The sequence below is a fragment of the Frankliniella occidentalis genome, unplaced genomic scaffold (assembly GCF_000697945.3).
Source record: "Frankliniella occidentalis isolate FOCC.00 unplaced genomic scaffold, Focc_3.1 Scaffold16, whole genome shotgun sequence".
Classification (NCBI taxonomy): Eukaryota; Metazoa; Arthropoda; class Insecta; order Thysanoptera; family Thripidae; genus Frankliniella; species Frankliniella occidentalis.
Window position 1 is genome coordinate 2,277,799 of NW_026267146.1, and position 22,828 is coordinate 2,300,626.

Here is a 22,828-nt window from a genome sequence, read left to right on the forward strand (position 1 = left end):
CATAGAGAGCCTTTGCCTTAAAAATATATTTAAAAAATGGAAAACTGAGCAAAGACTGGCAAAAATTAGAGTACAAATTATGGAGACTGATGGTAATTATGTAAGTAAGGGTTTTTTGTCCAGGCAAAATCTTTTTGAAAAATCACTGTCAAGTGAAATTACGGGTTCAAAACCAGCATCATCTAAGGCTTGGTTTAGCTAGAAAATAAATTTGAACAATGTATACAAAACCGGTACACTGAAATTAAGTGATCAAAAACGGAAGACCAGTACTTAAAACTTACCAGTTTCACTTTGTCTTTAATGTGGAGAGAGTCTTCTCTGCCAAAAATGTTGATGAGGTGTTTCATCTCCTCAGAGACTGAGTCTCCATCTACAACAAAAAGAAGCAGATGTTACACAATTGTAGATAAAAAAAAAAACTAGTACATAAGGGCAATGTCTGTCAGTCACAATAACAATCACCTTTTCTTTCAGATGGTGTCACCAGTATCTGCAACTGAAGAATATCTTTGTGTGCTTTGTAGGACGTTCCAGAGTCTTGGGCTGTGTAGTTTGGACAAACCATGCCCCTGTTGATAGATAATTGAATTGGAATCAGAGTTAATAGGTTGTGAATAGAGGGGAAACACTGTTAATGCATTATGAGAAAGAGCCACTCACTTGTACCGAATGCTCATCAATATTTTGGGTTTTCCATACAATCCAGATTGATTGCTGAACATTTCAAGCCATGCATTTTCCCGGACTACACCACCATTGTCAAGGGCGCAAAAATTTATAACAACCAGAGACCTGAGAGCTTCTGATCCAGCAAACCCATTATCCTGAAACAAAAATGTTGTGTTCTCAAAAAACAAATAAACCACTACAGATACAACACAATCATAGGAGACACCCTCAGTTTAGGTAGAGGTAAGAGAAGGCTCTCATAAAATTTAAATTTAAAATTGAGGAGTGTCACATAAATGTGTGTATACAATGTCTATACTTCATGATCTCCTAACCAAAATAATAACTTACTGGTAGTAACGTAAACCCTAATTGCAGAAAGAGATTTTTCAAAGCTATCCTATCTGCTTCATAACAATCGGAATTCCAGGTCTCATCCAGATGGAAAAAATGAACACCATCATCATCATAATACTCATAATTCTGGAAAAATCAGTTTAATTTCAGAACCATGTGAGCTAGTTTCAAAAACTAGATCAATGCCAAAATCTGCATCCAGCTTGTATTCAGTCAAGAGGGCAGCTTGGGTCTCTCAGTCTGTGCAAAGACCAAAGCCCGGTCTCTGCAAAGACTCAAGACCCAAGCGATCCTCTTGTCGGGACTCAGGTACACCTAATGCCAAAAGATTAACTTACCAAAGGCTGCTCATCATCATCATCATCATCAGCTTCCGGGACTCTACAGTAGATAAAACAAGAGAACTAAAATAAAGTAGATAAACTGCAAGCACTAACAGAGCATTTTACAGAAATAAACGTAATGCTCAAAATTGTACAAAGTATGCAATATGTAACACAAGTAATACATAATAATACAGAAGTACTATACCGCAAGGTTGGATCCAGTAAGCAAGCCAAATCATTTTGACCTGAACTGTTAAGGCTGTCAGCTAATAGCTGAAACGCTTTTGGGCCTCTCTTCTGAATTTCACAATATAGTTCCTCGTTAGCCTGACTTTCCGTATAACCGATCTTTCTCAGTTCCTACAAGGAATACACAGGAGAAAAATAAAATTTTATGGTAGTAGGAAAAATCAAGTAAACACCAGCTTTGTGAGGACAAAAACTACTTCAGACCTTCCATCGGGAAAGAAGACGTGGGGGAATTACTTTATTTTCCTTGTCCAACCTTTCAATTGCATGAATGAGCCGTTCATAGTGGGTGCGCTTTAAGTCGATTATATGTCTGTTAATCAAACGTTTGTGAATTTCGTCCATCTCTGTAGTCGAACCCCTTAACCTCACAATATAAACAAGGAAACAACAAAAACCTCACACAAAGTTCAAAGAAGTATGTGTCACTTTAGGCAAGGGTGAGAAGTTGCCGCGTCACAAAAACAGTGACTGTTAAGGGGAAAGCGAGTCAACTTTTTGGAAATTGTTTTACTTATTTTCTCATACTATGAAAATTTGGGTGCATACTCAAAGAAATCTACGACACCGCCACCGCCCCTCCAGTTCATGAGTTCATTTCATGTTGCTATTCCGCCTCGACCTCGTCGAAATCTCAAATCAAATCAAACCAATCAACAATTAAGTCTCGGCGAGCGGACTTCTTTGCGAGGCAAGAAGGTTTGCGTGATTCTGGTAAGCTGGATCTTTCGTTGAGATTACCGTTTGTTTGTTGTATTAAGTTGTGTGACGGCGGACAACCGACGTTCACGTTTGTCAACACAACCTCTGTCCACTGACATTGCCTGCTGTAAATCTGTCAAAGGTTAAATTTATCTCAATCAAGGAATCTGCTGTGTGTCTCCGGTTTTCACAATGTTCCGGTATGAGTCCCACAAAATTTTGATTTCTGCTTGTCTCAAATTCGTACTCACACGGGTGTTTGGACCTTTGCATGTCGTATAGTCGGCACAGCGACTGTCGTTTCGTATTCTTTTTGTGTTTTGGTTACATAATGAAATTATTGCACTGGTGATCAGAATTGTATTCTGTAAAACTATTATTAACTATTCCTTGTGGTCGAGTATCTTGAGCAAAGCCGGTGTTCATCGGTGTGTCTGCTATACGAGACCAACTTTGTCTGCATCATTACTAACAGAGGTGATTGAGTAGTTCCCACTGGAGAAAGAAACATTTATGTATGGTGGTGTATGGGTATAAAAAATGTCATGTTCAAAATGATGTCTTACTTCTTTACTTGTCTCAAAGTTGTCCTCCACCTTTGTTCTATTTTCTTTATTAATCAGTTTTCTTTAATTTTGTACAGCTCTTCAATGATGGCACCACAAATGTCTGCACAAGAAGAACAGGAAAAGATGCTTGATGAAGCATTGGGCATCGTGAAAACACAAGCATTTCAAATGAAACGCTCCCTCGACGGTGGAAAACTAATGGACGGATTAAAAAATGCATCAACTATGCTTGGAGAGCTCCGAACGTCCTTGTTGTCACCAAAAAGTTACTATGAACTATGTATCCTTGGATATTTTATCTCTTCTTTTTTTTGCTCTTTTGTTTTTATTTTCATTTGAATCAACTGCAGTATAAGTTTGTATGAAGCTTAACATTTATCTCAGACATGGCAATCACTGATGAGCTACGGCACCTTGAGCTCCACCTTTATGATGAGTTCCAGAAAGGTCGTAAAGTTACTGATCTGTATGAACTAGTTCAATACGCAGGGAACATTGTTCCTCGATTGTTAGTAACCTTTCAGCCAGTTGACCTTGTTCTTATATTGAGTGTGGTACAGCTGCTATTTATTTGTCTACTCTTTTATTCTTTAGGTATCTTCTGATCACAGTTGGTTTGGTCTACATCAAAACTAACTCTTGTTTGAAGCGTGATCTTCTTCGTGATTTAGTTGAAATGTGTCGCGGAGTACAACATCCACTACGAGGACTGTTCCTACGTAACTATCTTCTTCAAGTTACTAGGAACATCCTACCTGACAATCCTGAAGACAATGCTGAAGAGTCTGAAGGCACGGTGAGTACATGCTAACTTACATCCACATATTGTAGTGAGACCCAAACCAAAGGTTTGCATAGGTATATTTAAGAAGTTTTTTTGTTTGTTTTAATCAATTTGTATTTATTTACCCTAACTGTGCTAAATTAATGTGCTTTAATATTTCTTCTTGAACTTTCAAAGTACATATTTTACTCATTGTTCAAGGTTCGAGATGCTGTTGACTTTGTACTGATGAATTTTGCGGAAATGAACAAGCTTTGGGTAAGAATGCAGCATCAGGGTCATTCACGTGATAAGGAACGAAGAGAGAGGGAGAGAGAAGAACTTAAAATTTTAGTTGGGACTAATTTGGTGAGATTGTCTCAGCTTGAGAATGTAAATTTAGAACTGTATAAGAAGGTGAGTTATCAAATCTATAAAACTATCACAGTTGATGTTTGCAATTTATTTCTTATTTGATTTTCTAATTACACTTTCAGCTTGTGCTGCCTGGAATCCTAGAACAGGTTGTGAGTTGTAGAGATGCTATTGCTCAAGAATATCTTATGGAATGTATTATTCAGGTAAATGTTTCAAGACTCCAAGTGTTTAATACATTGTTTTCCCTGTGAAATTGACTTTTGAAATTTACAGCACTCATTAACTTAAATATTCCTTCTATCCAGGTTTTCCCAGATGAATTCCACCTGCAAACACTTAATGCCTTTTTAGAGTCCTGTGCACAGTTGCAGCCTGGTGTGAATGTCAAGAATGTCATCATATCACTAGTTGACAGATTGGCAACATTTTCACAGCGCAATGAGTCATCAGGTGGAATTCCTAATGATGTCAAGTTATTTGATATTTTCTCTGAACAAGTGGCTTCTGTTATTCAAGTAAATGCTCCCTGTATTTTGATTAGTTCATCACAATTATTATGTATCATTTTGCTTGTTAGTTTCCTTGTGTGTGCTACTTCTGCTTATCAATTCCTGTTCTATTTTTTAGTCTCGTCAAGATATGCCACCCGAGGACATGGTCTCCTTAGAGGTTTCTTTGGTAAATCTTGCCCACAAGTGCTATGCAGATAGGGTTGACTATGTTGATAAAGTCTTGGGTAGTACACTAAATATATTTGAGAAACTCAATGTTGAAAGGTAAGACACTAAAACATTTCAATCTCCTTTTGAGACAAGCTTTTCGCTAAGTATCATTTTTTATCCTATCTTTCTCAGAGTCAGCTATGAGAGTGCAGTCTCCCGAGAGTTAATGCGGCTAATGAAAATTCCTTTGGACCAATATAATAACATATTGACAGTGCTGAAGCTCCAACAGTATGCACCTCTTCTCGAATACTTTGACTATAGAGGGCGCAAGTCTCTAGCAGCTTATGTCATTACTAATATCCTTGAAAATGACACACTTATCCCAACCCCAGAGCAGGTGTGCATAGTTGTATTAATCTGTTGTTTCTTGGCATTTAATTGTTTGAGGAGGCCATCTCTTCTACTGATATCTAAATGATTACAGGTTGACACAGTTTTAACAATGGTTGCTTCGCTTATTGCTGATCAACCAGACCAACCTCATGAGGAGGAGGATCCAGAAGACTTTGCAGAAGAACAAGGACTTGTAGGCAGGTGAGTGTTGGTTGTATTATTTCTTTCCTTTCCCTGTTTTCTTGAATTTTTCAAATCTTCATTTCATTTTTTCCAGATTGATTCACCATCTCAAATCTGATGTTCCTGACCAGCAATACCTTATCCTTAGTGCTGCAAGGAAACATCTTGGTGCAGGTGGAAATAGGAGAATCAAGTTCACTCTCCCTCCAATAGTTTTCCAAGCATACCAACTTGCATATAAATATAAGGCACTGAAAGATCAGGTGTGTTATGGTTAAGCTAATTGTTCTACTATTTAACATGTTTACCTTTTTCTTTTTTACTGAAACAGAGCCTGCCTTGAAATTTACCTTCTTTGGATTGTTTTCAGGATGACATGTGGGAAAAAAAGTGCCAGAAAATCTTCAAGTTTTGTCATCAAACTATAACTGCCTTAATGAAAGCAGAGTTAGCTGAATTGCCACTTCGACTCTTTCTTCAAGGTGCATTAGCTGTTGGAAGGATACAGTTTGAAGATTATGAAACAGTTGCCTACGAGTTCATTTCACAAGCATTTTCTATATACGAGGATGAAATCTCTGATAGTAAAGCACAGCTTGCGGCCATGACGTTGATGGTTGGCACATTTGAACAATTAGCTTGTCTGAGTGAAGAAAATGCAGAACCAGTTCGTACTCAATGTACTCTAGCAGCTTCTAAACTCCTCAAAAAGCCCGACCAGTGTCGTGGTGTAGCCACATGTTGTCATCTATTTTGGTCTGGGAAAACAATTGCAGGAGAGGAGGTAATTCTATTAGTTTCCTGAATAATGAGGTACATGTAGTGAAAGTGTAGTTGCAATTTTCGTTTCATGTGATATTTTACATTCTAGAGACATGATGGAAAACGCGTCCTTGACTGCCTTAAGAAAGGTGTACGTATTGCAAACCAATGCATGGATTCATCAGTCCAAGTGCAACTTTTCGTTGAGCTTCTCAACCATTATTTGTACTTTTACGAGAAAGGAAATGATCAGGTAAATTTAACATTTGATCATAGTGAAAATAATCTCATCTACCACATACGGCTAATATATCCTACAAGTGCAGGTAAAAACAAAATAGTGGTTTGCATGGACTTAATAGATTTTTCTTCCTCAGGTCACAGTTCAAATGTTGAATCATCTTATTAGTAAAATTCATGAAGAGCTACCTAATTTAGAAACAAATGAAGAAACAGAGCAAATCAGTAAACATTTTAGTAACACTGTAGAACACCTTCGCAATAGAATGGAGTCACCTGAAGCTGATGGTGTAAGTTATGAAGGACTTGTTCTTTAAGATAAGGTTACTTATCCTGTATGTTCTATAATTGTAAGAAAGTGTCAGATTGGTTTTGTAGAAACATATAATCTCATCTTTTAAGAAAGGGATCTGAAGTTCCTCCTTCATTTGCTCCAATTCGTATTCCTTCACAGGGTTTTCCAGATACTGTTTTGTGTTTAAACCTGTTTATGTATTCTATGTAAAAACATGTGGACTGTGTGTGTCTTCTAGAGATGCCATTCCTGTTCACATTTTTCATCATACCTCTTTAAGGTACTATTCTGGGATGACGGAAATGTAATGTTTCATTTGTTAAAGAGATCCATGTTAAGTTGTTTTAACTGAATCATAGCACCTTGGTGCAGCAAATGTTTAAATTGTAAACTTCATTTGTTATGCCATTTATATGAATTCTGAGTATTTATTAATACTGAAGCTTTTACCCTCAGTCCAGCATTTTCAAAATATTCAGATTAATTTTTGGTAATAACCTAAAGAAATTTTTAATTTTAAGGGGCTTAACAACTCACCATATTGACTGTGATGACTCCATAGATAAGCAAAGTAAGAATTTGTTTGCTCTTAATGAAAGAAACCAGCCTTTTCACGGCTTTCTTTTATAACGTTTCTTGCATGTTGGGCTTGCATCCAAATTTGACTTCTGAAATGTTCGTTCTCTTGTTACAGTACTTTTAATTTTAATTGTAGATATATTTTCCGTTTTCTCATAAATGAAACAATTTTAGATTAATATTCCAATAACATGTTTTTGTTTGGTTGCAAGCTCAAAAAATTATAAGGAATGAGAGCATACTCTCACAATGAGAGATTTGATATTTTTGAGAATTTTGTATCATTTTTATGAATGATTGTATCAAAACAAATTTTAATCAATTTCATTCTATGTATCTAATTTAAGGTAAAGTGTTCTGCTGGTCAGTAAGCCTCTTACCCGACCTGTTCTATCAATTATACATTTATCTTTGTTTGTTAACTCTTTGCAAGTTAAAATTTAAAAGGGATTTTTTAAATATAAAACTGGTGTCCCCTTTTTGATTTTTCAAAATGTATTAATGTACTGTATATACCTGATGGTATAATTGGAACTGTTGTTATTGTATACTATGTGTACTGTAATGAACTTCCTTGTCTGTTGATCATAGTTGAAGCTGTTGGTCCAGAAATATTACTTCCATTTCTGGCGATCAACAGCTGCACTAGTTATTTACTCATAAGTCCAATGATGTGAAATGAATAAATTTATTGTATGATATTAGATATGCCTTTTAGCATGGTTTCGTCACCACAACCTATGGCTTTGCTTTTACTGCACTGCTTTCAGTCTTTAAACACCAGTCAAGAATGTTGTCAAATTCTGTTTCTGCTGTACTCACAAATCGTGTAACCTCTAAATGAACCTAGAACAAATTCAACAGATGGTAATGAGTGAATTGTACTCACAAATATTTTCTAAACTAAGCAAATAAGTTGAGTTTTAGACTTTACCTTTTGTCGGCGGAGGTTGTCGATTAAATGTGATTGCTTTGTGCACACACTTGTGAGTTCAGTGCGTTGACGCTCTAAACTCTTGATTTTGGATTGAAGTTGGTCCCCTGCCTTTCTTTGACTTTCTCTTTCTTCCTACAGAAACAGGAAAAATTGTTTATTTATTGAAAAGATTATAAAGCCGTAAATATACAGGAGAATACTTGCAGTAAAGCAAACCTTAACTTGTAGCTGAGCCTGCTTTGCTGTGTTACGCAACTTTTCAATATCCTCCAGTGCTCTATTTAACCTTAATTCAATAGCTGATGATTGTTGCTTTTGACTCTTCAGTTCTTTCTTTAATGACACTAATTCCTGTGACATCCCAAGTTTGAACATAACTCTTGCAAGATACATGACAAAGATATGTACCAGCTTTAAACTGTTTTTGCTTTCTATTACCTTATTTAAAGACATATTTTCAGCTTGAGATTGACTCAATTGTTGTGAAACAGATTCAAGTTTGCTCTGGAGACTTGCTGAAGTATCTCTTGCTACTGATAGGGAAGATTCAAGACGAGCTCCCTCTTCTTCACAGCGAGTAAGGTCAGCAGATAACTTTCTGGATTCTTCAGACTGAAAGATAAAACAAAGAAGAGAGGATACCACTGAACTTTACCCTGATCGCGGAGCCCACTAACATAGCATTGCCCACCCAGCCAGGAATGCTCCCTCTAGAGAACGGCTAGAGTTTGTCTAGGTCTATTTTAGACGTTCTCTAGATGGAGCATTTCTGGCTGGGTACCCCCTCCACACCTGAAGTGTTCAGTCATGGATTGCTTTCTCGGATTAGGGATACCAAAAAGCTAGATAGGAAGTAATACCTTGTTTTTGTAGTCCTGTCGAAGTGTGTCCACTTCTTTGTTCAAGATAGTGAGTTTTGCTCGCAGAAGCCTGTTTGTGGCCTCATATCCCAATCCATTGCTGCGAATTGCTAAAGGATCCTCAACACTGAAATATTACAGAATTAAGTGAAACAACTAGACATAGATTGATTCTCAACAATTCCTACCGCAACAAATCCCCTACATTTCTTTTTTATTTGATGTTATTATCCCTCGTTCCTCTTTCATTGAAGACTTCAGTACTGTGCTTTCACTTTTAAGTGAAAATGCTTTCGTATGGTTGAATTTCAAGCTGTTAGTAAAAAACAATGAGTAATTTTCTGAACAGTTTGAACAAATTTCTGTCTAAAGTTTCTATAGTGATCATACTTATTTCCTTGATTTGCATCATTGCTGAGTCCTGCTTTCCCCTGGAACATTTACAAACGCTTAACACAGTACACATGTACACCATGTATTATACCTTTTTAATTACGCAAGTGTTGTTCTTACTTTTGCTGCATCTATTTCCTTCAAAATACGACTTGTGCGCTCCTCAAGCTCTGAATTAATTTTATGAAACTCCTCTTCTCTCATCAAAAGATCTTTTTCCATGATGATGATAAAAAAGATAATACTACTTCAGGGTACGCAATTCTTCACTTCTTCAGGTTCAGTAATCTTTCCCTTCTTTTCCTTCCCCCTTATCCCAAATGGGGAAAGACCGGTTACTTTGGATACCGCTCAAACATTTGCTTACAGCCGGTCCGGTATAACTGATCAATATATATTCATCGAAACCCCATCTTCAGTACCGCAAGTTGTCCGTTTGATTTTCTGTTTCGACTGTAGATTCTGTTGGGTTGTATGGGTACTCATGCATGACCAAAGTAACAACCGGTAACAATTCTCGAGTTTGTTGATTCGCTTCGTAATTGGAGCGCGAGGAACGGGGGGTGGGGAGTGGGGCGTACGCACACTCTGACCACATTTCCCGGAGCAATGACTAGTTTTTAATAAAAGGAACTCAGTTGGAACCTTTATATTTTTGAATGTGCAATACATTATTGAAATATAAATACAATGAGGTTTATCGTTCTTTTTGGTTTTTACATCATACATACGCTTATCCACTCATCTACTAAAATCATTAAAATAGAAAGTGTGTTGGTAAAGGATCACTACTACTACTACACTGTCAGAAAATAATTTCATTGTTTCTTTAAAAAATCATAAACAGTAAACATGGCGACGGAGGAAGATTGTCCGTCGAAAATTAGCGTGAATAACAATATAGAATGGAACGTTCACAATGAAGTTAAATTATTGTTAGCATTGATGGGCCACAAACCTGTCGGTAAGCTTGTATTTACCACTACTTCCATTCTTCAAGTATGACAGCCGTACCGGTATCTGATGCTTGTCGTTTTCAACTAATATTTAATTTATTGACATTTCTGGTTTAAAGTTTTCACCCTCGTGGTTTATATCAAAAATACAGTATAAACCTCTTCGTTAGAGCTCCTGGCCATATTTTCGTACTGGTGCAACTTTTTGTGCAGTCCATCCATAACCTTTACAGCTCAACCAGAATATTGCTTTTCATGATACTTCATAGGCTTTAAAAATTTTAAAACGATTTTGACCGTTGCTTTTAAAATATATTAAATTCCATTAAGTTACAGAAGACAAATGCTTTCTTTCATTTTGAATGTCCTCTTTTAAAAGAAGTTAATTTAACTTATTTCTATTTGCAAACTCTTTTTTTTTCTCTACCTAAGAGACATTTTTTTAAATGACTGCCCATATGTTTAATTTCCTCCTGCGTTACAGGTGTTACCAAGCATTTTCATATGGCTTGTATACTGGAAAAATTCTCAGAGGCTGTGAAAAGAGATGATATATCCTCACAAGTAATTTGGGATCGATTGGATACAATGTATGATCTGCAGGCATTGGTAAGAAGGACCTTGTAGGTCTGTAATCACATCTTCCTGTGTCTGATTTTATATCTTTATATTTATTCTATCCTCTTCTTTTACAGGAAGAAACAGAGGTTCTACCTTTTCCTAATGAGACTGAAGACTTCTCTCTCCCTCAGTCTCAATATGGTCCTTTACTTGTTCTTAAGAAAAGTACAAAAATGCCTCCTCCACCAGCTCCCTCCCCCCCTCTAGATATTAAGAAAGAAGATTCAAAAGATTTCAAGAAAGAGGGCAACAAAGAAATAAGTATTAAAAAAGAATTAAAGGACACATCAAAGAAAGAGGAAAAGAAAAGCAATTTACGTGAACCCAAGAAAGATTTGAAAGAAGAATCAAAGAAAGATAAAAGACTATCGAAAGAATTAGTGGACGTGAAAAGAGAAAAAGATACACCTAAGGGGAAAGAAATAGTCAGCAAGGATGTCAGATTACCCAAACGAGCCTCCATCATGAGAGATGATGAAGATTCTTCAGGTAATTCGTCATCTTTAACTTTAATGAGGTTTTGAAGCTTAGACAATAGAAACACAATAATGCTTTATGATATTTTTTCCCCTTCACTTACAGTAAGTTCTACAGGTTCCACTAAAAGAAGCAGAGATAATTCTGACGATGATGCTGTCAGCACACCAAAACGAGGAGCTGCAACTACAGTTAGCAACCAATCTGCAAATGGCAAAGGCAAACGTCAGACCCGATTTTCACATGCGAAAGCCAGTGATGATTCAGGATCCAATAAGTCAATTAGTCCATTAACCGTACCACCGCCTGCAACAAAACGGCGCAGCAGGCTTATGTAGGGTAATCCAATTAGATATCTGACCTCTATAAATGTACGAGAAGCTCATTTGAGTGTATCTTTGTTGTGTTATATTTCAAGTCTTGACATAAGTATGTTAGGATAACTTAAGTTATGAGACTGATGGAGTGTGCTAAAGGATGATGAAGTTTTCCTCGGTTGTGGGGATAAAATTGATTGTTTCATATGTTTTAAGGATAATTGGCCTCATACTTTCGATTATTTTTTTTTAATCTTCAAATTATCTGCTTTTTATTATGCCTTTGAGCATCCGGACAGTATGAATTTAAATGTAATTTATTTTCTGCTGGTATACTTTTCCTTTCTATTTCAGAATCAACAGAAAATGACAACCTGTTTTAGCTAAATATTGTTTTAAAGATTGCGGTTTCATTCTCTTGGTTTCTGAAATGCACGATGTTAGTTAATGCCCAGGTGCGTCATGTCAACTTACAGCCATTTTCCAATACTGTAGAGTTTTCAACTTAAGTCTATCATTTAATTTTCATAATATTTTTGTCGTCAAGACAGGACTAAGAAAATTAATCCGTTTCCAATTTGACAGTAAAGGTATACTTGAAGTATTGTATGTTAAGTGACGATCTGATATAACTCCCATTCCAGTAACTTCTCTCATTTCTTACCTTTCCAACCTCCTGATTCAAATGCTGCAATTATAACTAGGGTTTTGGGTAAACAAAACATGGAAAAAATTAAAGTGTTAAAAGAACATTTTAATTTTGAGATAATACCAGGAAGTACTTTGTTTGAAACTGACACCCTGTAAATGAAACATTCACAGTTAAAAAAATAATATTCGTACCACTCTCAACCAGAGGTTTTTAAAATATGACAATATATATGGAAAACTACTTCCAAATTTTAACAACATGGTGAACTGGGGCAATTAAAATACTATTAAAACTTAAAATGGTAACCGCTGCAACCCAAGTATTTTCTTTAAATTCATGAAACAATAACATATCACACAAACTATAATCAAGTTAACGTCCTCAAGCGTAGGAGGAACTACGCCAAGGTGAAGTTGTTGGATAGATACAAATATTGGGCAACCAACATACTAATCAACACCAGGATCTTTGTCCTTCTCACACACAAGTTACAGGAAATAAAGCGGGTTTTAATAACTAGATTTCTTGGATTTGAAACACTACCAAAATGTCATTGTAACATTTAACTAAACAATGGGCACTAGTGAGCATGAACTCATTTTACTAAAGCAATTATAGAAGGGTCCCTAAATGATACCGGCACATCTTTCCAACAGCAAAGGCATTTCAGCATGTTGGAATGTAGAGAACAGTATCACATTATTTGAGATTAACTACAATAAATATTGAAAAATGGAAAGTTAACAAATATGATTACTTCTGTCCCTAGAAAATACACGGGGTAAAGGAATATGTATTAGAGGCTGGCACAGACTCTTGGCACCATCTGGTAACACATTCCATAAAACACAACACAGATTGTATTTGGACACAATCTGAAGCACAACCATTGCACATAGCAAAGCGCCTCAATCTCAGTTCAGGCTTGCTTATATACATAATTCAACAAATACAACAAATAAAATTGAGGAAAATGTTGAATAATTACAGTGCACCATTTCCACTATGTTTGCTCCACATTATCAGCCAAATTAAGGAACAACCATCACCTATACATAATGTGAATAAAGGAAAAAATGTGCAGATATGTTAAACTTGAAGTCAACACTCTTAATGTAGAAACCACCCGAAATCACACTTAATCCAGAGGATTTCTTCTTAACTATTAGAAATTAGAATGAAGAAATACTTAACCAATAATACCATAGAAGCACAAGTCTCATGATGGTAAGTTCTCTCATTGATATCAAAAGCTAGCACAATTTGCAAACAGCAAAGAAACTGAGCTAATGCAAGTCTTATAATACTGTCAACATCATGATAGTCAACAGGGCTGATGCACAATGTAAATTGAAGGTGCAAAATCCCTAAAAAAAAAATTACTGCCATAAATTAGTAGCTAATGTATGACCTAGTGCTGTTTGACTTTGAGGTATTGAGGACTGAGGCATTGTCATAGGCTGACTTGGATTAGCCCATGGGTTTCCACCAGTACTTCCAGCTCCAAAACCTTGTTGAGGAATACCAACTCCAGGAGCCCCAGACAAGTTGAGCATATTCATTTGTTGAGGGAGCTGGAAAAAGAGAATCGTATAAGCAAAGAATGGAACTAGAGGGAGAAGTATAAGGCACGGAAACAAGAGGATCAATTATATTATATGGTAAGCGCACAACCAAGCAAAAGAGTGGCAGCACTTAAAAGTGATGCCAATAAGTAGAAGATATAGAAAAGGATGACCCACTAAAGTCAACAATTAAAATTCCAAGAAAATAGAGGAATACAAATGTTCCGGAAAACCATAATGTTAAGTGACAAATGTTCAATAAAGTATCTTTATATATGTGCAAGGAAAAAATAAGGTGCAAACAGTGACAGTGCACAGTGCATGAAGAGAAACCCAAAAGCATGCCAAAATAGATTTTCAGTAACTCTTGTATTTACCTGATTCATAGGATTTTGAACAGGTACACTGTTGGTAGGTATACTTGTCATGTTGAAGAAGGGATTAGAAGTCATTTGTGGAATGCCACTACCAGAATTTACCAATCCAGATTGGCCCACAGAGGAACCAAACATACCATTCTAAAGTTCAAAAATTAAGTTGTAAATACAATTGAAGGAAAAAAATAAGATAGTATAATTGAAACAATCTGATAATATTGATAATATCATACAACATACCTGTGACCCATTAGGAGCAGGGGGCATCATCATACCATTGGACATGGGATAATTCAGCCCCATACCAGTAGGGGGCACAGAACCAAAACCAGCAATGCCTTGGGAGGGGAACACTGAAATTAAGCGCATGTTAGATTTACAGGCTAAAAATTAACTAAAGCAGAAAAATTTGGGAGAATACCTCCAAATTGTTGGGGCGCCTGGGCTTGTGCTGGTGGTGTTGCAGAAGTAGGCACACTGGAGTAAAGAGCTAGAATAGAGTCTTTGGTGAGCTGCTTCTTCTCTTGAGCTGTGGCAGCAGGCTGATTAAAGAAACTATTTTCTTCAGCAGACCGTTTACTGTCTGCTAGATTAGCAGCAGTTTCATTTTGGAGAGGTTCTGGAGCTTGTGTTGTGCTTAGTGCTGCTGATGAGCCAGCTACAGGCGGAGCACTCAAAAATCCAGAAAAAATATCATCACCTTTGCTGGGTGAAGATGAGCTACCAGTAGGGGTATCTATAAAGAAAGGGACAGGAGGGTCACAAAATATGTTAAGGAAAGCAGATAAGTTCACCCTACAGGCTGCACTTGTCAAGTATCACATGGGATGCTGATACGTACTTCATTTAACAAAATCATAAATCATTATTGGATAAACAAATTAAATACCTAGGCCCAGTAAATCAAGTGTAGCACTAGAAGAAATTATGTTAGTGGAAGGAGCAGGACTCGCAGAGCTTGATCCTAAGGTGCGAGATGGTTTTGGACTCGCTGAGCTTTTTGGCTTAGGAAGAGGCGCAGGTATTTCAGATGTCATAGAATGGCCTCCTGGAGATGATGTTAAAGTTCTTGCTAGTTGTGGTGTACCTGATTTGCTCTCTTTACGGCGTCTTCTAGCCTGTTCCTCCTCTTCTATTTCTTTATCCCAATTTACCTATAACATAATATACAGATACAAATAAGCTGAGAAGTTGCAAAGAATGTAAAACTTGAAAACTGAACAGGTTAAATTATATTTTATAGTATGTGTCTGTGGATAAGCGTAGTAACCCTTACCTTTCCGATTGTGGGAGGAACCCATTCGCGGGCAATATACTTCTTTTGTTCATATTTGGCACGGACAAATGCCTCTAGAGGAGAGTCTGTTTGGGGACGTCTAAAGTTATCGGGGAGATTGGCTTCATATACTGCACGAGCTCTGCTGTTGCCCATGTTTTGCAAACTCTACAGAAGAAAGAAATGTCATCAATATTGTTAACTTGAAATTGAGAAAATTTTTGAACACAAACTTACCACAACTTGCTCAGGAGTCCACGTGTCAAGATTGACGGATTTCACTTTTGAAATGTGAACACCTAAGTTGCGATGGATTCCAGCACACCGAATACACAGAAAGATACCAAGATTCCATGATGCCCATCTTGGACCTACAATATAATACCAAAATTTGACAGTATGAACACAAGTAGAAACAAGATGAGCACAATGAGAGAGCTTCAAAATTTTTGTTTTCATAAAGTGTCAAAAACTTTTGACAAGCTGTCAGCTGCTAACAGTAACGAGCAGAAAGTGAAGCAAAATACCACAGCAGGAGGAGAAATCAGTGAACAAATAAGATGGGAAGACTTCAGTGAGAGGAAATATGAGTAGATGATCTATAAATGGTGTGAATCATACAGTTCCTGTGTATCAAATCCATAGGCATTCAAATTAACACCTACCCTTGGCATCACAATCAACACAATATTTGTTGTCTTCATCGCGCAGCATTTCATTCAGTAGTTGTTGACATTTGTCTTGGATGGCCTTTTGCCTATCTTTCTCTGATTTCGAACTCATTTCCAGGCGAGCTAGTTGGAAAAAAATGTCTGCAGATAATACTAGGGGGTGGTTTCGGGGCGTCTAACAAGTAGTAACTAACACTAACCCTTGTCGACACAACACAATGGCGACGGAAACTCGTCGTAAATGACAGGCTGATAGTGAAAGTTATTTCAATTAAAATGCCAAAACCAACGGGCAAGAAATCGGGAATCAAATTATCTGTAGGGATCTTCCAAGGCGCATGCCACCGAAAACCGCCTCAAAGTTAAAAATCCAAACCACTTAATATTTTTCTGCTTTCTTGTTGGCATTATCCCATCCCCTTGAATGAAAAATTTGTGAGGAGGAATTTGATGAAATAGGGATGTTAGTTGTTGTCGCTATCATAAGAATAGAAGCATTAAATAACTTTTATTTTGACTAGGATTTTTTTTTTGTACATAAAGTACTAAAATGAACTAAATGCCTTTTCTATAAACAAAGTTTAATCGTCAAGTGTATACCATTGCATCTACCGTCCACCAACACAAAGAAGCACACCAACAACAAGAAAAAGAAGAAACGTGTATTTTCTCGGCTCAAGGCGGTGATGGTTTCTTTCCGGTTTAGGTGGAGGCGATAACGTGTAAGTAAGAAGTATTTAGTGCCCTAGTAATCTGTTTCCATCTTCCCTCCTGCACTCAAATTAGAAACGTAATGAATTTTTCTGTTTAGTTCAACTCATATTTTGTGAGGATTTTACATTTGTGTCAGATTTTGTGTCCAATAAATACACTTCAGTCTGTGCGGTGCCCTGTGGTGTCCCCTCGCTCTCGGTCTGCCAATGTGTTTATGTAGCGTATTTGTTTGAAATTGTTGATTATCCTAATTTTTCTGCCCTGAACTCTATTTTGTCGTAACTTGCCCCGTCCTCTGAATTATGGACAATTTAGGGCTTTTCTTTAATTTGTTTACATCTTCCTAATCAAGTACCAGTCCGGCAATTTAACCTATTCTATTTGTCGAATGCAACTCTTAAGTTGTGCTCGTTTTGTATTATTGGCCCCTTTTCAATTGAAATTCAGAAGGTTTTGCTCTGGTTCATGCGCGGAATATTGTGTTTTTATGATCCTCGGCTGCACTTCCTCTCAAATTCTTTCCTAACCCCTCTTTACGACGTGGTGGAACTTACTCATAGCCTCCTTTTGTATGTTTCAGAGCCAAGATGAAACAGATCTTAGGTAAACAGGAGGTGAAAATCCCCAAGGGGCTCAAAGCCTCTGTCAAAAACCGTGTTGTGACCATCACCGGTCCCCGCGGTGTCTTGAAGAGGTCCTTCAAGCACTTGGCCATCAACATGTACATGACCAAGGAAGGCCGTCTCCGAGTTGAGAAGTGGTTTGGAACCAAGAAGGAGCTTGCCGCTGTCCGCACAGTATGCTCTCACATTGAGAATATGTTGAAGGGTGTCACCAAGGTATGTTCTTGTTCTTTTCCTATACATTTTTCAGTCACTGTTGTGGAGTTTACTATGTTCATGCTTGCTTTTCCAGGGCTTCCTTTACAAGATGCGTGCGGTATACGCTCACTTCCCCATCAACTGTGTTACCTCTGAGAATAACAGCGTCTTGGAAGTGAGAAACTTCTTGGGTGAGAAATACATCCGAAGGGTTAAGATGGCACCTGGTGTCACCGTTACCAACTCAACCAAACAGAAGGATGAGCTAATCATTGAAGGAAACAGCATTGAAGACGTTTCAAGATCAGGTGAGTGTATTTTACTGTCGAACATCAGTGTGCCCCTCAAGACCTCGCTTTAGCGATAGATGATTGAAAGTAATGCTATGATGGTTCATCTTTCGGGTCTGACTTCTGCTGATGACCATTTTTATACTGAGCATTAGTTCCTACCAAATTATGTGAATGTCAGTTGACATGTGATGATCAACTTTCGGGTCTGAGAAGTGATGACACAATCAACTCCAACGTGTACCATATGATCTGATGTTAATGTTGCAATGGCTGAGTGCATTTTAGTGATGATTTTATCTTTCGGGTCTGAAGGAATTGATGTCATTAATCCAACGTGTTCTGATAATGTGCTCAGTCCAGGAAATTTTTCTAGTGTGGTAGATGTAGCATTGGGATGATCATCTTTCGGGTCTGAATGAATTGATGTCAAACTTACCCAACGTGTTCTGATGTGTTACAATTTACCGTTATCAGTGTTTTTACCAAGCATAGTTTCCATATGTTGGCATTTTGAAGTTTTTGTATCTGTGGCATTATGATGTTTATCTTTCGGGTCTGAACGAATTGATGTCAAACATACCCAACGTGTTCTGAATTGTCACAGATATGTTTCTCTGAGATTATATTTGAATATTACTTTCCACAGTTGCCTTGTAATTCTTCCCATCTGGTAATATGATGATTATCTTTCGGGTCTGAATGAATTGATGTCAAACATACCCAACGTGTTCTGATTTATCAGTTATGTTTCCCTAAAATGTTTATAGTCATGTAGTTTAAACAGCAATATGATGATTTTCTTTCGGGTCTGAATGAATTGATGTCAAACATACCCAACGTGTTCTGATATGCTGCACTCTTCAACCTCTTCCTTTAGATTCTGTTTTTATTGGTACTGTAATCAATAATTTTTATGTTACAGCTGCCCTCATCCAGCAGTCAACCACTGTGAAGAACAAGGATATCCGTAAGTTCTTGGATGGACTTTATGTATCCGAGAAAACTACTGTTGTTCAGGAGGAATAAATACTAGGGTGATATTTCAAACTGAACTTTTATTTGTCCTCTCATCTCATTTATTGAATTGCACATTATTGCACCAATTTTTTTTGTGCACATTATAGCATTGCTTAATGTATAATTTTCCTGTTAATCATGACATCCACTTAAAGTTACCGATTTTGGACATAAAGTGGTTCTATTACTTTTGCAATCTGTAAGCATGTCTTTGAACTGGGCATTGGCATAGGAAACAACCATTTTACACTGAATCAATTTTTATACAAATCCTGGTGACTACAATTGATTCTTTGAAATCTAGAAAAACAGTATGCTGTACCTGCAAGATAGGTGAATGCAAGAGCTGACATCTAGTTTTGTGAGACCAGGCAACCACTGCAATTTCCCTTTAACCATCTACTCATGCGGATCAAAACCATATCTTTGAACTCAACTGTACCTTAGATTGATGAGTACTAACATGCTGGGCACAAACGATCTACCTTGGGGGTTTATACGAAGAAAACGCATCCGTCCCAACGTCCGCCAGTGGGGGAAGAGTATTAAAGTAGCTTGCGAAGAAAATGTGTGTCGAATTCAGATCACGCGACTGAATGGTAGCCGACGTACACGCACGTGCGTTAGGTTGCCTAACTTTTAGGCGCCCATCTGAAACATGGCAGACAGTATTCTCGTGGATGTACGTTGGGTTGCCTACCCCGACGGCGCGCTGTACTCACGATACGATGGGTGCGGCTTGGAATACAGATCCCGATTTTCGAAATTGCGTAACTGCTTTTCCCTTTCCTTCTAAGGTGTAGAACCTAGAAAGAAAATCCCGCGGCTGTGGCACATGCCTTTCCTGTGCCGCATCTCTCATCGAAACTTAAACGTACTTCGTCTACAATCAGCCGTAAGCCGAGTTTTAAGATCTGTTTTAGCGAGATGCGCTTCTGCCAACAGCTTCGTTTAGGCATGGTTTAGGGCTTAAAACTCCACTGGAAAAACAAAAGTGCGAATCCCTACCTTTAAAAGGCACTAACAAAGTTTAGTGCCTTTCCAAAGGCACTAAAAATGTGACCTTTCACAACTTTAGCTGGCTAGCTTCATATGAGTTCCATACAAGTTTAATGCCTTTGAAAAGGCACGAAACTTTAGTGCCCCAGGAAAGGCACTAAACTGCGCCCTTGACCTTAGTGCCTTTGTTTTTCCAGTGTCGTCTTACAACATGGACGAACGCCCGAGACCGAAAGTCAGTTCAGAAACAATCAGTTTCGCCCAAACCGAAAATCCAAAAATTCGTGAGGACACGTTAAAACACGTCTTAGGTCGTATTGTAGACGGGCCTTAAGGGGGGAAAGCTTCAAAAACGAAATTTGCATCATACGGGCCTCTATTGCATATATTTTTTGGAAAGAAGAACCTTGTCGAAACGCGATTTTCTAGCGAAAACAAACCAGGTGATGTGACACATGCTTTCCCATAGCAGAGTTCATGTGGTGTACATTCGTAATTTTCATTAAAATGATGCAGGTTTGCCTAATTTTGTGCTGCAGAACTGTACAGTGAAACATCATGTGTGGCACAATGTGTGGGAAGAACAGAGGAGTTGCACACTTGCAAGTGCAATACTGCATCACAGTGTGCACATTTAAGATTTTAAAAAAAATATCATCAAAAATTGTCCCGTTTTTCGACGACTTCGCTCAAAATGTGGACGCGGTTTACCTAGGGATCATCCAGGAAGTACGTTTGTCGTTCGCCGTTACGAACCAGTCTAGTTCAGCCCCTAAATGCTCTCAAAGCGCCTGGTAGGTAGATAACATATTGCCTGCAATGCATGTGTGCACTGCGGGATGGCCCACCTTGAGTCTCGCAGGCGCCGAGCTCCCATAATTTGTCGAATGAATCTCAGAGAAAACAAACGTACTTTCTGGGCGATCACCTAGATTATTAATTTATTTTTTGGAAGGGGGAGGGGTGCTTGGGAGGACGCGCCGTTAGGGCGCCTTTTGCTCCCTGCACCCTGCTCCAAACTCTCCCGCACGTAACTAAACTGTAAATGTAACATGCGGTTACAGCTAGGGGTCATCAAAAGAAAAATCGGCCGATCGACTGCCCGATCGCGCGAAAAGTGACATTAGGGGCACATTTCTTGGTGATGATCATAATGCTGTCGGCAAACGTTGAGATACACCGTTCATTATTCGATACGCATTAGCCGGAGATAACTAGAGATAACGCATTAGAAGCCTAATGGCCCCGCTGGAATAGGCGACCCGTCCATTAGGCGACACGGCTACAGGCCAAGCCACCCGCACCACGATTAGTAGGACAGTAGGACCTAAGGCGTGCTTGATCTTAAAGTCGCTCACTGAGGCGTCTTACGTCGCCGTGCGAGTAGGCAAACCGTCCGCACGCCTGCATCCGGCCCAGTCTGGTACAGGTACAACCAGAAGAAGAAACGAGGCTGACCGACCACCCTGTTGGAGAAAGTACTAGAGCGGAAGAAATGAGAGCAGCTGTAAATGTCCGCGCCGCGTTTAAAATCGACGTTTCTGAAGTTTAGCCGATAGAAAGAGTGCCGTCTTTTTTCCTGCGTATACTGTACCGGATTCAGGCGTGCGTGCGTGCGGGCGTGCGTGCTTGCCTACCGTCGCCCGCCATGGCACCTTACGGCCCCGTCCGCACGCAAGAATCCAGTACAGTATAAGCAGAAAAAATTAGCCTACAGGGCTAAGAAAGCGACAAAGCGGTAAAGTGTTCTAAACCTTAGGGAGGGGAGGGGGATGCACGTTTCTTCCCGGTAGCTACAGTCTTGGGGAGTAGTCTAAAAAAGACGGAGCGGATCACACTGTAAACTCTATGGCAACACATTTGTGACCATACTTGGCGACATTCCCCTTTTGGCGACTTCCCTTTTTTGTCGCCAAACTTTGGCGACATCCGAGATGTGACCATAATTATGGAAACAGATATGTCACCATGATAGGTCCAATTTTGAACATAAACTTTGTCACCCTCGGTGTCACCTTATTTGGTGACATATGTGTTGCCGTCAAGGCGACGAAAACGTCACCAAATTAAGTGACACCGAGGGTGACAAATTTTATGCTCTCAATTGGAACTGTCATGGCGACATGTCTGTTTCCATAATTATGGTCACATCTCGGATGTCGCCAAAGTTTGGCGACAAAAAAGGGAAGTCGCCAAAATAAATGTGTCACCGAATTTTGGTCACACGTGTCGCCATAAAGATTACAGTGTCACCCACCCTGTAAACCATTATTTTGGTCGGCATTATCATTCAGCTCGGAAGTTAAGGAAGGTGCATTTGGCTCGTGTGGGGGCTAGTTTGTGGGGGCGGGGCAGTAGGGGCAGTGGTGCGTTCGCGCGGTCACACGACTCCAGGGCTGGATGAAGATAAAGGGTCGTGAGGCGTGTGCCGGGCCGGGGCTTCGGCCTGAACACCCCTCGCCCGCCTAAACTCACCCCTCGCCGCCGCCGCTACCGCGCCCCACCCCCCGGCGCGCCGCCCGTCGCTTCACGCGTTCCCGCCCATCCTTCAAGGGGCGGCTGGCTCAGCCAGTCGCCGTCGGCCAATGGGAGGCGACGTGCGTCGTCCTGAGAGTGACGCCCCCACCAATGGCGAGGCGGGATGAGGCGGCTCCCCCCTCCCGGCGCCTCCTCGCTGCAGCGGCCAGCCCCCGCCTCCTCCTGTCCCCAACTCGTAAACGGACTCGGCCCGCAACCCCCACCACCCTCT

The 22,828-nt window shown here is 39.0% G+C and overlaps 6 protein-coding genes and 1 non-coding gene across 12 annotated transcripts; 4 read left to right on the forward strand and 3 right to left on the reverse strand.

The window, feature by feature from the left end:
* On the reverse strand, positions 1-2,049 carry LOC113208713 (uncharacterized). Its single transcript, XM_026425855.2, has 8 exons — positions 1,809-2,049; positions 1,561-1,715; positions 1,368-1,410; positions 1,024-1,155; positions 664-827; positions 466-572; positions 285-373; positions 1-198 (listed from the first exon to the last, which is right to left on the reverse strand). The coding sequence occupies exons 1-8, from the start codon at positions 1,947-1,949 to the stop codon at positions 97-99; spliced, it is 933 nt and encodes a 310-aa protein (XP_026281640.1). The 5' UTR covers positions 1,950-2,049; the 3' UTR covers positions 1-96.
* A 122-nt stretch (positions 2,050-2,171) lies between these two features.
* Positions 2,172-7,837, forward strand: LOC113208693 (vacuolar protein sorting-associated protein 35). 3 transcript variants are annotated; one of them, XM_026425812.2, is made up of 15 exons: positions 2,174-2,318; positions 2,449-2,506; positions 2,950-3,155; positions 3,260-3,383; positions 3,470-3,671; positions 3,861-4,055; positions 4,136-4,219; positions 4,322-4,531; positions 4,644-4,792; positions 4,871-5,078; positions 5,166-5,275; positions 5,352-5,520; positions 5,628-6,041; positions 6,129-6,272; positions 6,397-7,837. In XM_026425812.2, exons 2-15 carry the CDS (start codon positions 2,499-2,501, stop codon positions 6,574-6,576), a joined length of 2,403 nt encoding a protein of 800 aa, XP_026281597.1. In that variant the 5' UTR covers positions 2,174-2,318; positions 2,449-2,498; the 3' UTR covers positions 6,577-7,837. The 3 variants fall into 3 exon arrangements, with proteins under 3 accessions (XP_026281605.1, XP_026281597.1, XP_052120126.1); XM_052264166.1 differs by having other exon boundaries at positions 2,192-2,318; positions 2,470-2,506; XM_026425820.2 differs by lacking the exon at positions 2,449-2,506 and having other exon boundaries at positions 2,172-2,318.
* LOC113208702 (BICD family-like cargo adapter 2) lies at positions 7,803-9,984 on the reverse strand. Of its 2 annotated transcripts, XM_026425842.2 has the most exons (8): positions 9,444-9,984; positions 9,321-9,361; positions 9,136-9,243; positions 8,931-9,057; positions 8,509-8,682; positions 8,287-8,421; positions 8,068-8,202; positions 7,803-7,979 (listed from the first exon to the last, which is right to left on the reverse strand). In XM_026425842.2, exons 1-8 carry the CDS (start codon positions 9,543-9,545, stop codon positions 7,872-7,874), a joined length of 930 nt encoding a protein of 309 aa, XP_026281627.1. In that variant the 5' UTR covers positions 9,546-9,984; the 3' UTR covers positions 7,803-7,871. The 2 variants fall into 2 exon arrangements, with proteins under 2 accessions (XP_026281627.1, XP_026281619.1); XM_026425834.2 differs by having other exon boundaries at positions 8,287-8,682.
* Positions 9,985-10,119: 135 nt separating this feature from the next.
* Positions 10,120-12,341, forward strand: LOC113208361 (MRG/MORF4L-binding protein). Its single transcript, XM_026425330.2, has 4 exons — positions 10,120-10,287; positions 10,764-10,888; positions 10,975-11,389; positions 11,483-12,341. The coding sequence occupies exons 1-4, from the start codon at positions 10,176-10,178 to the stop codon at positions 11,713-11,715; spliced, it is 885 nt and encodes a 294-aa protein (XP_026281115.1). The 5' UTR covers positions 10,120-10,175; the 3' UTR covers positions 11,716-12,341.
* An 86-nt stretch (positions 12,342-12,427) lies between these two features.
* Positions 12,428-16,664, reverse strand: LOC113208350 (stromal membrane-associated protein 1). 2 transcript variants are annotated; one of them, XM_026425317.2, is made up of 9 exons: positions 16,436-16,664; positions 16,230-16,358; positions 15,802-15,935; positions 15,565-15,732; positions 15,178-15,442; positions 14,710-15,024; positions 14,529-14,641; positions 14,289-14,429; positions 12,428-13,920 (listed from the first exon to the last, which is right to left on the reverse strand). In XM_026425317.2, the coding sequence occupies exons 2-9, from the start codon at positions 16,345-16,347 to the stop codon at positions 13,726-13,728; spliced, it is 1,449 nt and encodes a 482-aa protein (XP_026281102.1). In that variant the 5' UTR covers positions 16,348-16,358; positions 16,436-16,664; the 3' UTR covers positions 12,428-13,725. The 2 variants fall into 2 exon arrangements, with proteins under 2 accessions (XP_026281102.1, XP_052120127.1); XM_052264167.1 differs by having other exon boundaries at positions 16,230-16,376.
* Positions 16,665-16,804: 140 nt separating this feature from the next.
* Positions 16,805-19,110, forward strand: LOC113208369 (60S ribosomal protein L9). Of its 2 annotated transcripts, none has more exons than XM_026425342.2 (4): positions 16,805-16,957; positions 17,530-17,788; positions 17,865-18,078; positions 18,986-19,110. In XM_026425342.2, exons 2-4 carry the CDS (start codon positions 17,537-17,539, stop codon positions 19,087-19,089), a joined length of 570 nt encoding a protein of 189 aa, XP_026281127.1. In that variant the 5' UTR covers positions 16,805-16,957; positions 17,530-17,536; the 3' UTR covers positions 19,090-19,110. The 2 variants fall into 2 exon arrangements, with proteins under 2 accessions (XP_026281127.1, XP_026281130.1); XM_026425345.2 differs by having other exon boundaries at positions 16,922-17,025.
* On the forward strand, positions 18,149-18,214 carry LOC113209153 (small nucleolar RNA SNORD2). Its single transcript, XR_003303559.1, has one exon. It is a non-coding gene; the product is annotated as a small nucleolar RNA SNORD2 (small nucleolar RNA).
* Positions 19,111-22,828: the final 3,718 nt, after the last annotated feature.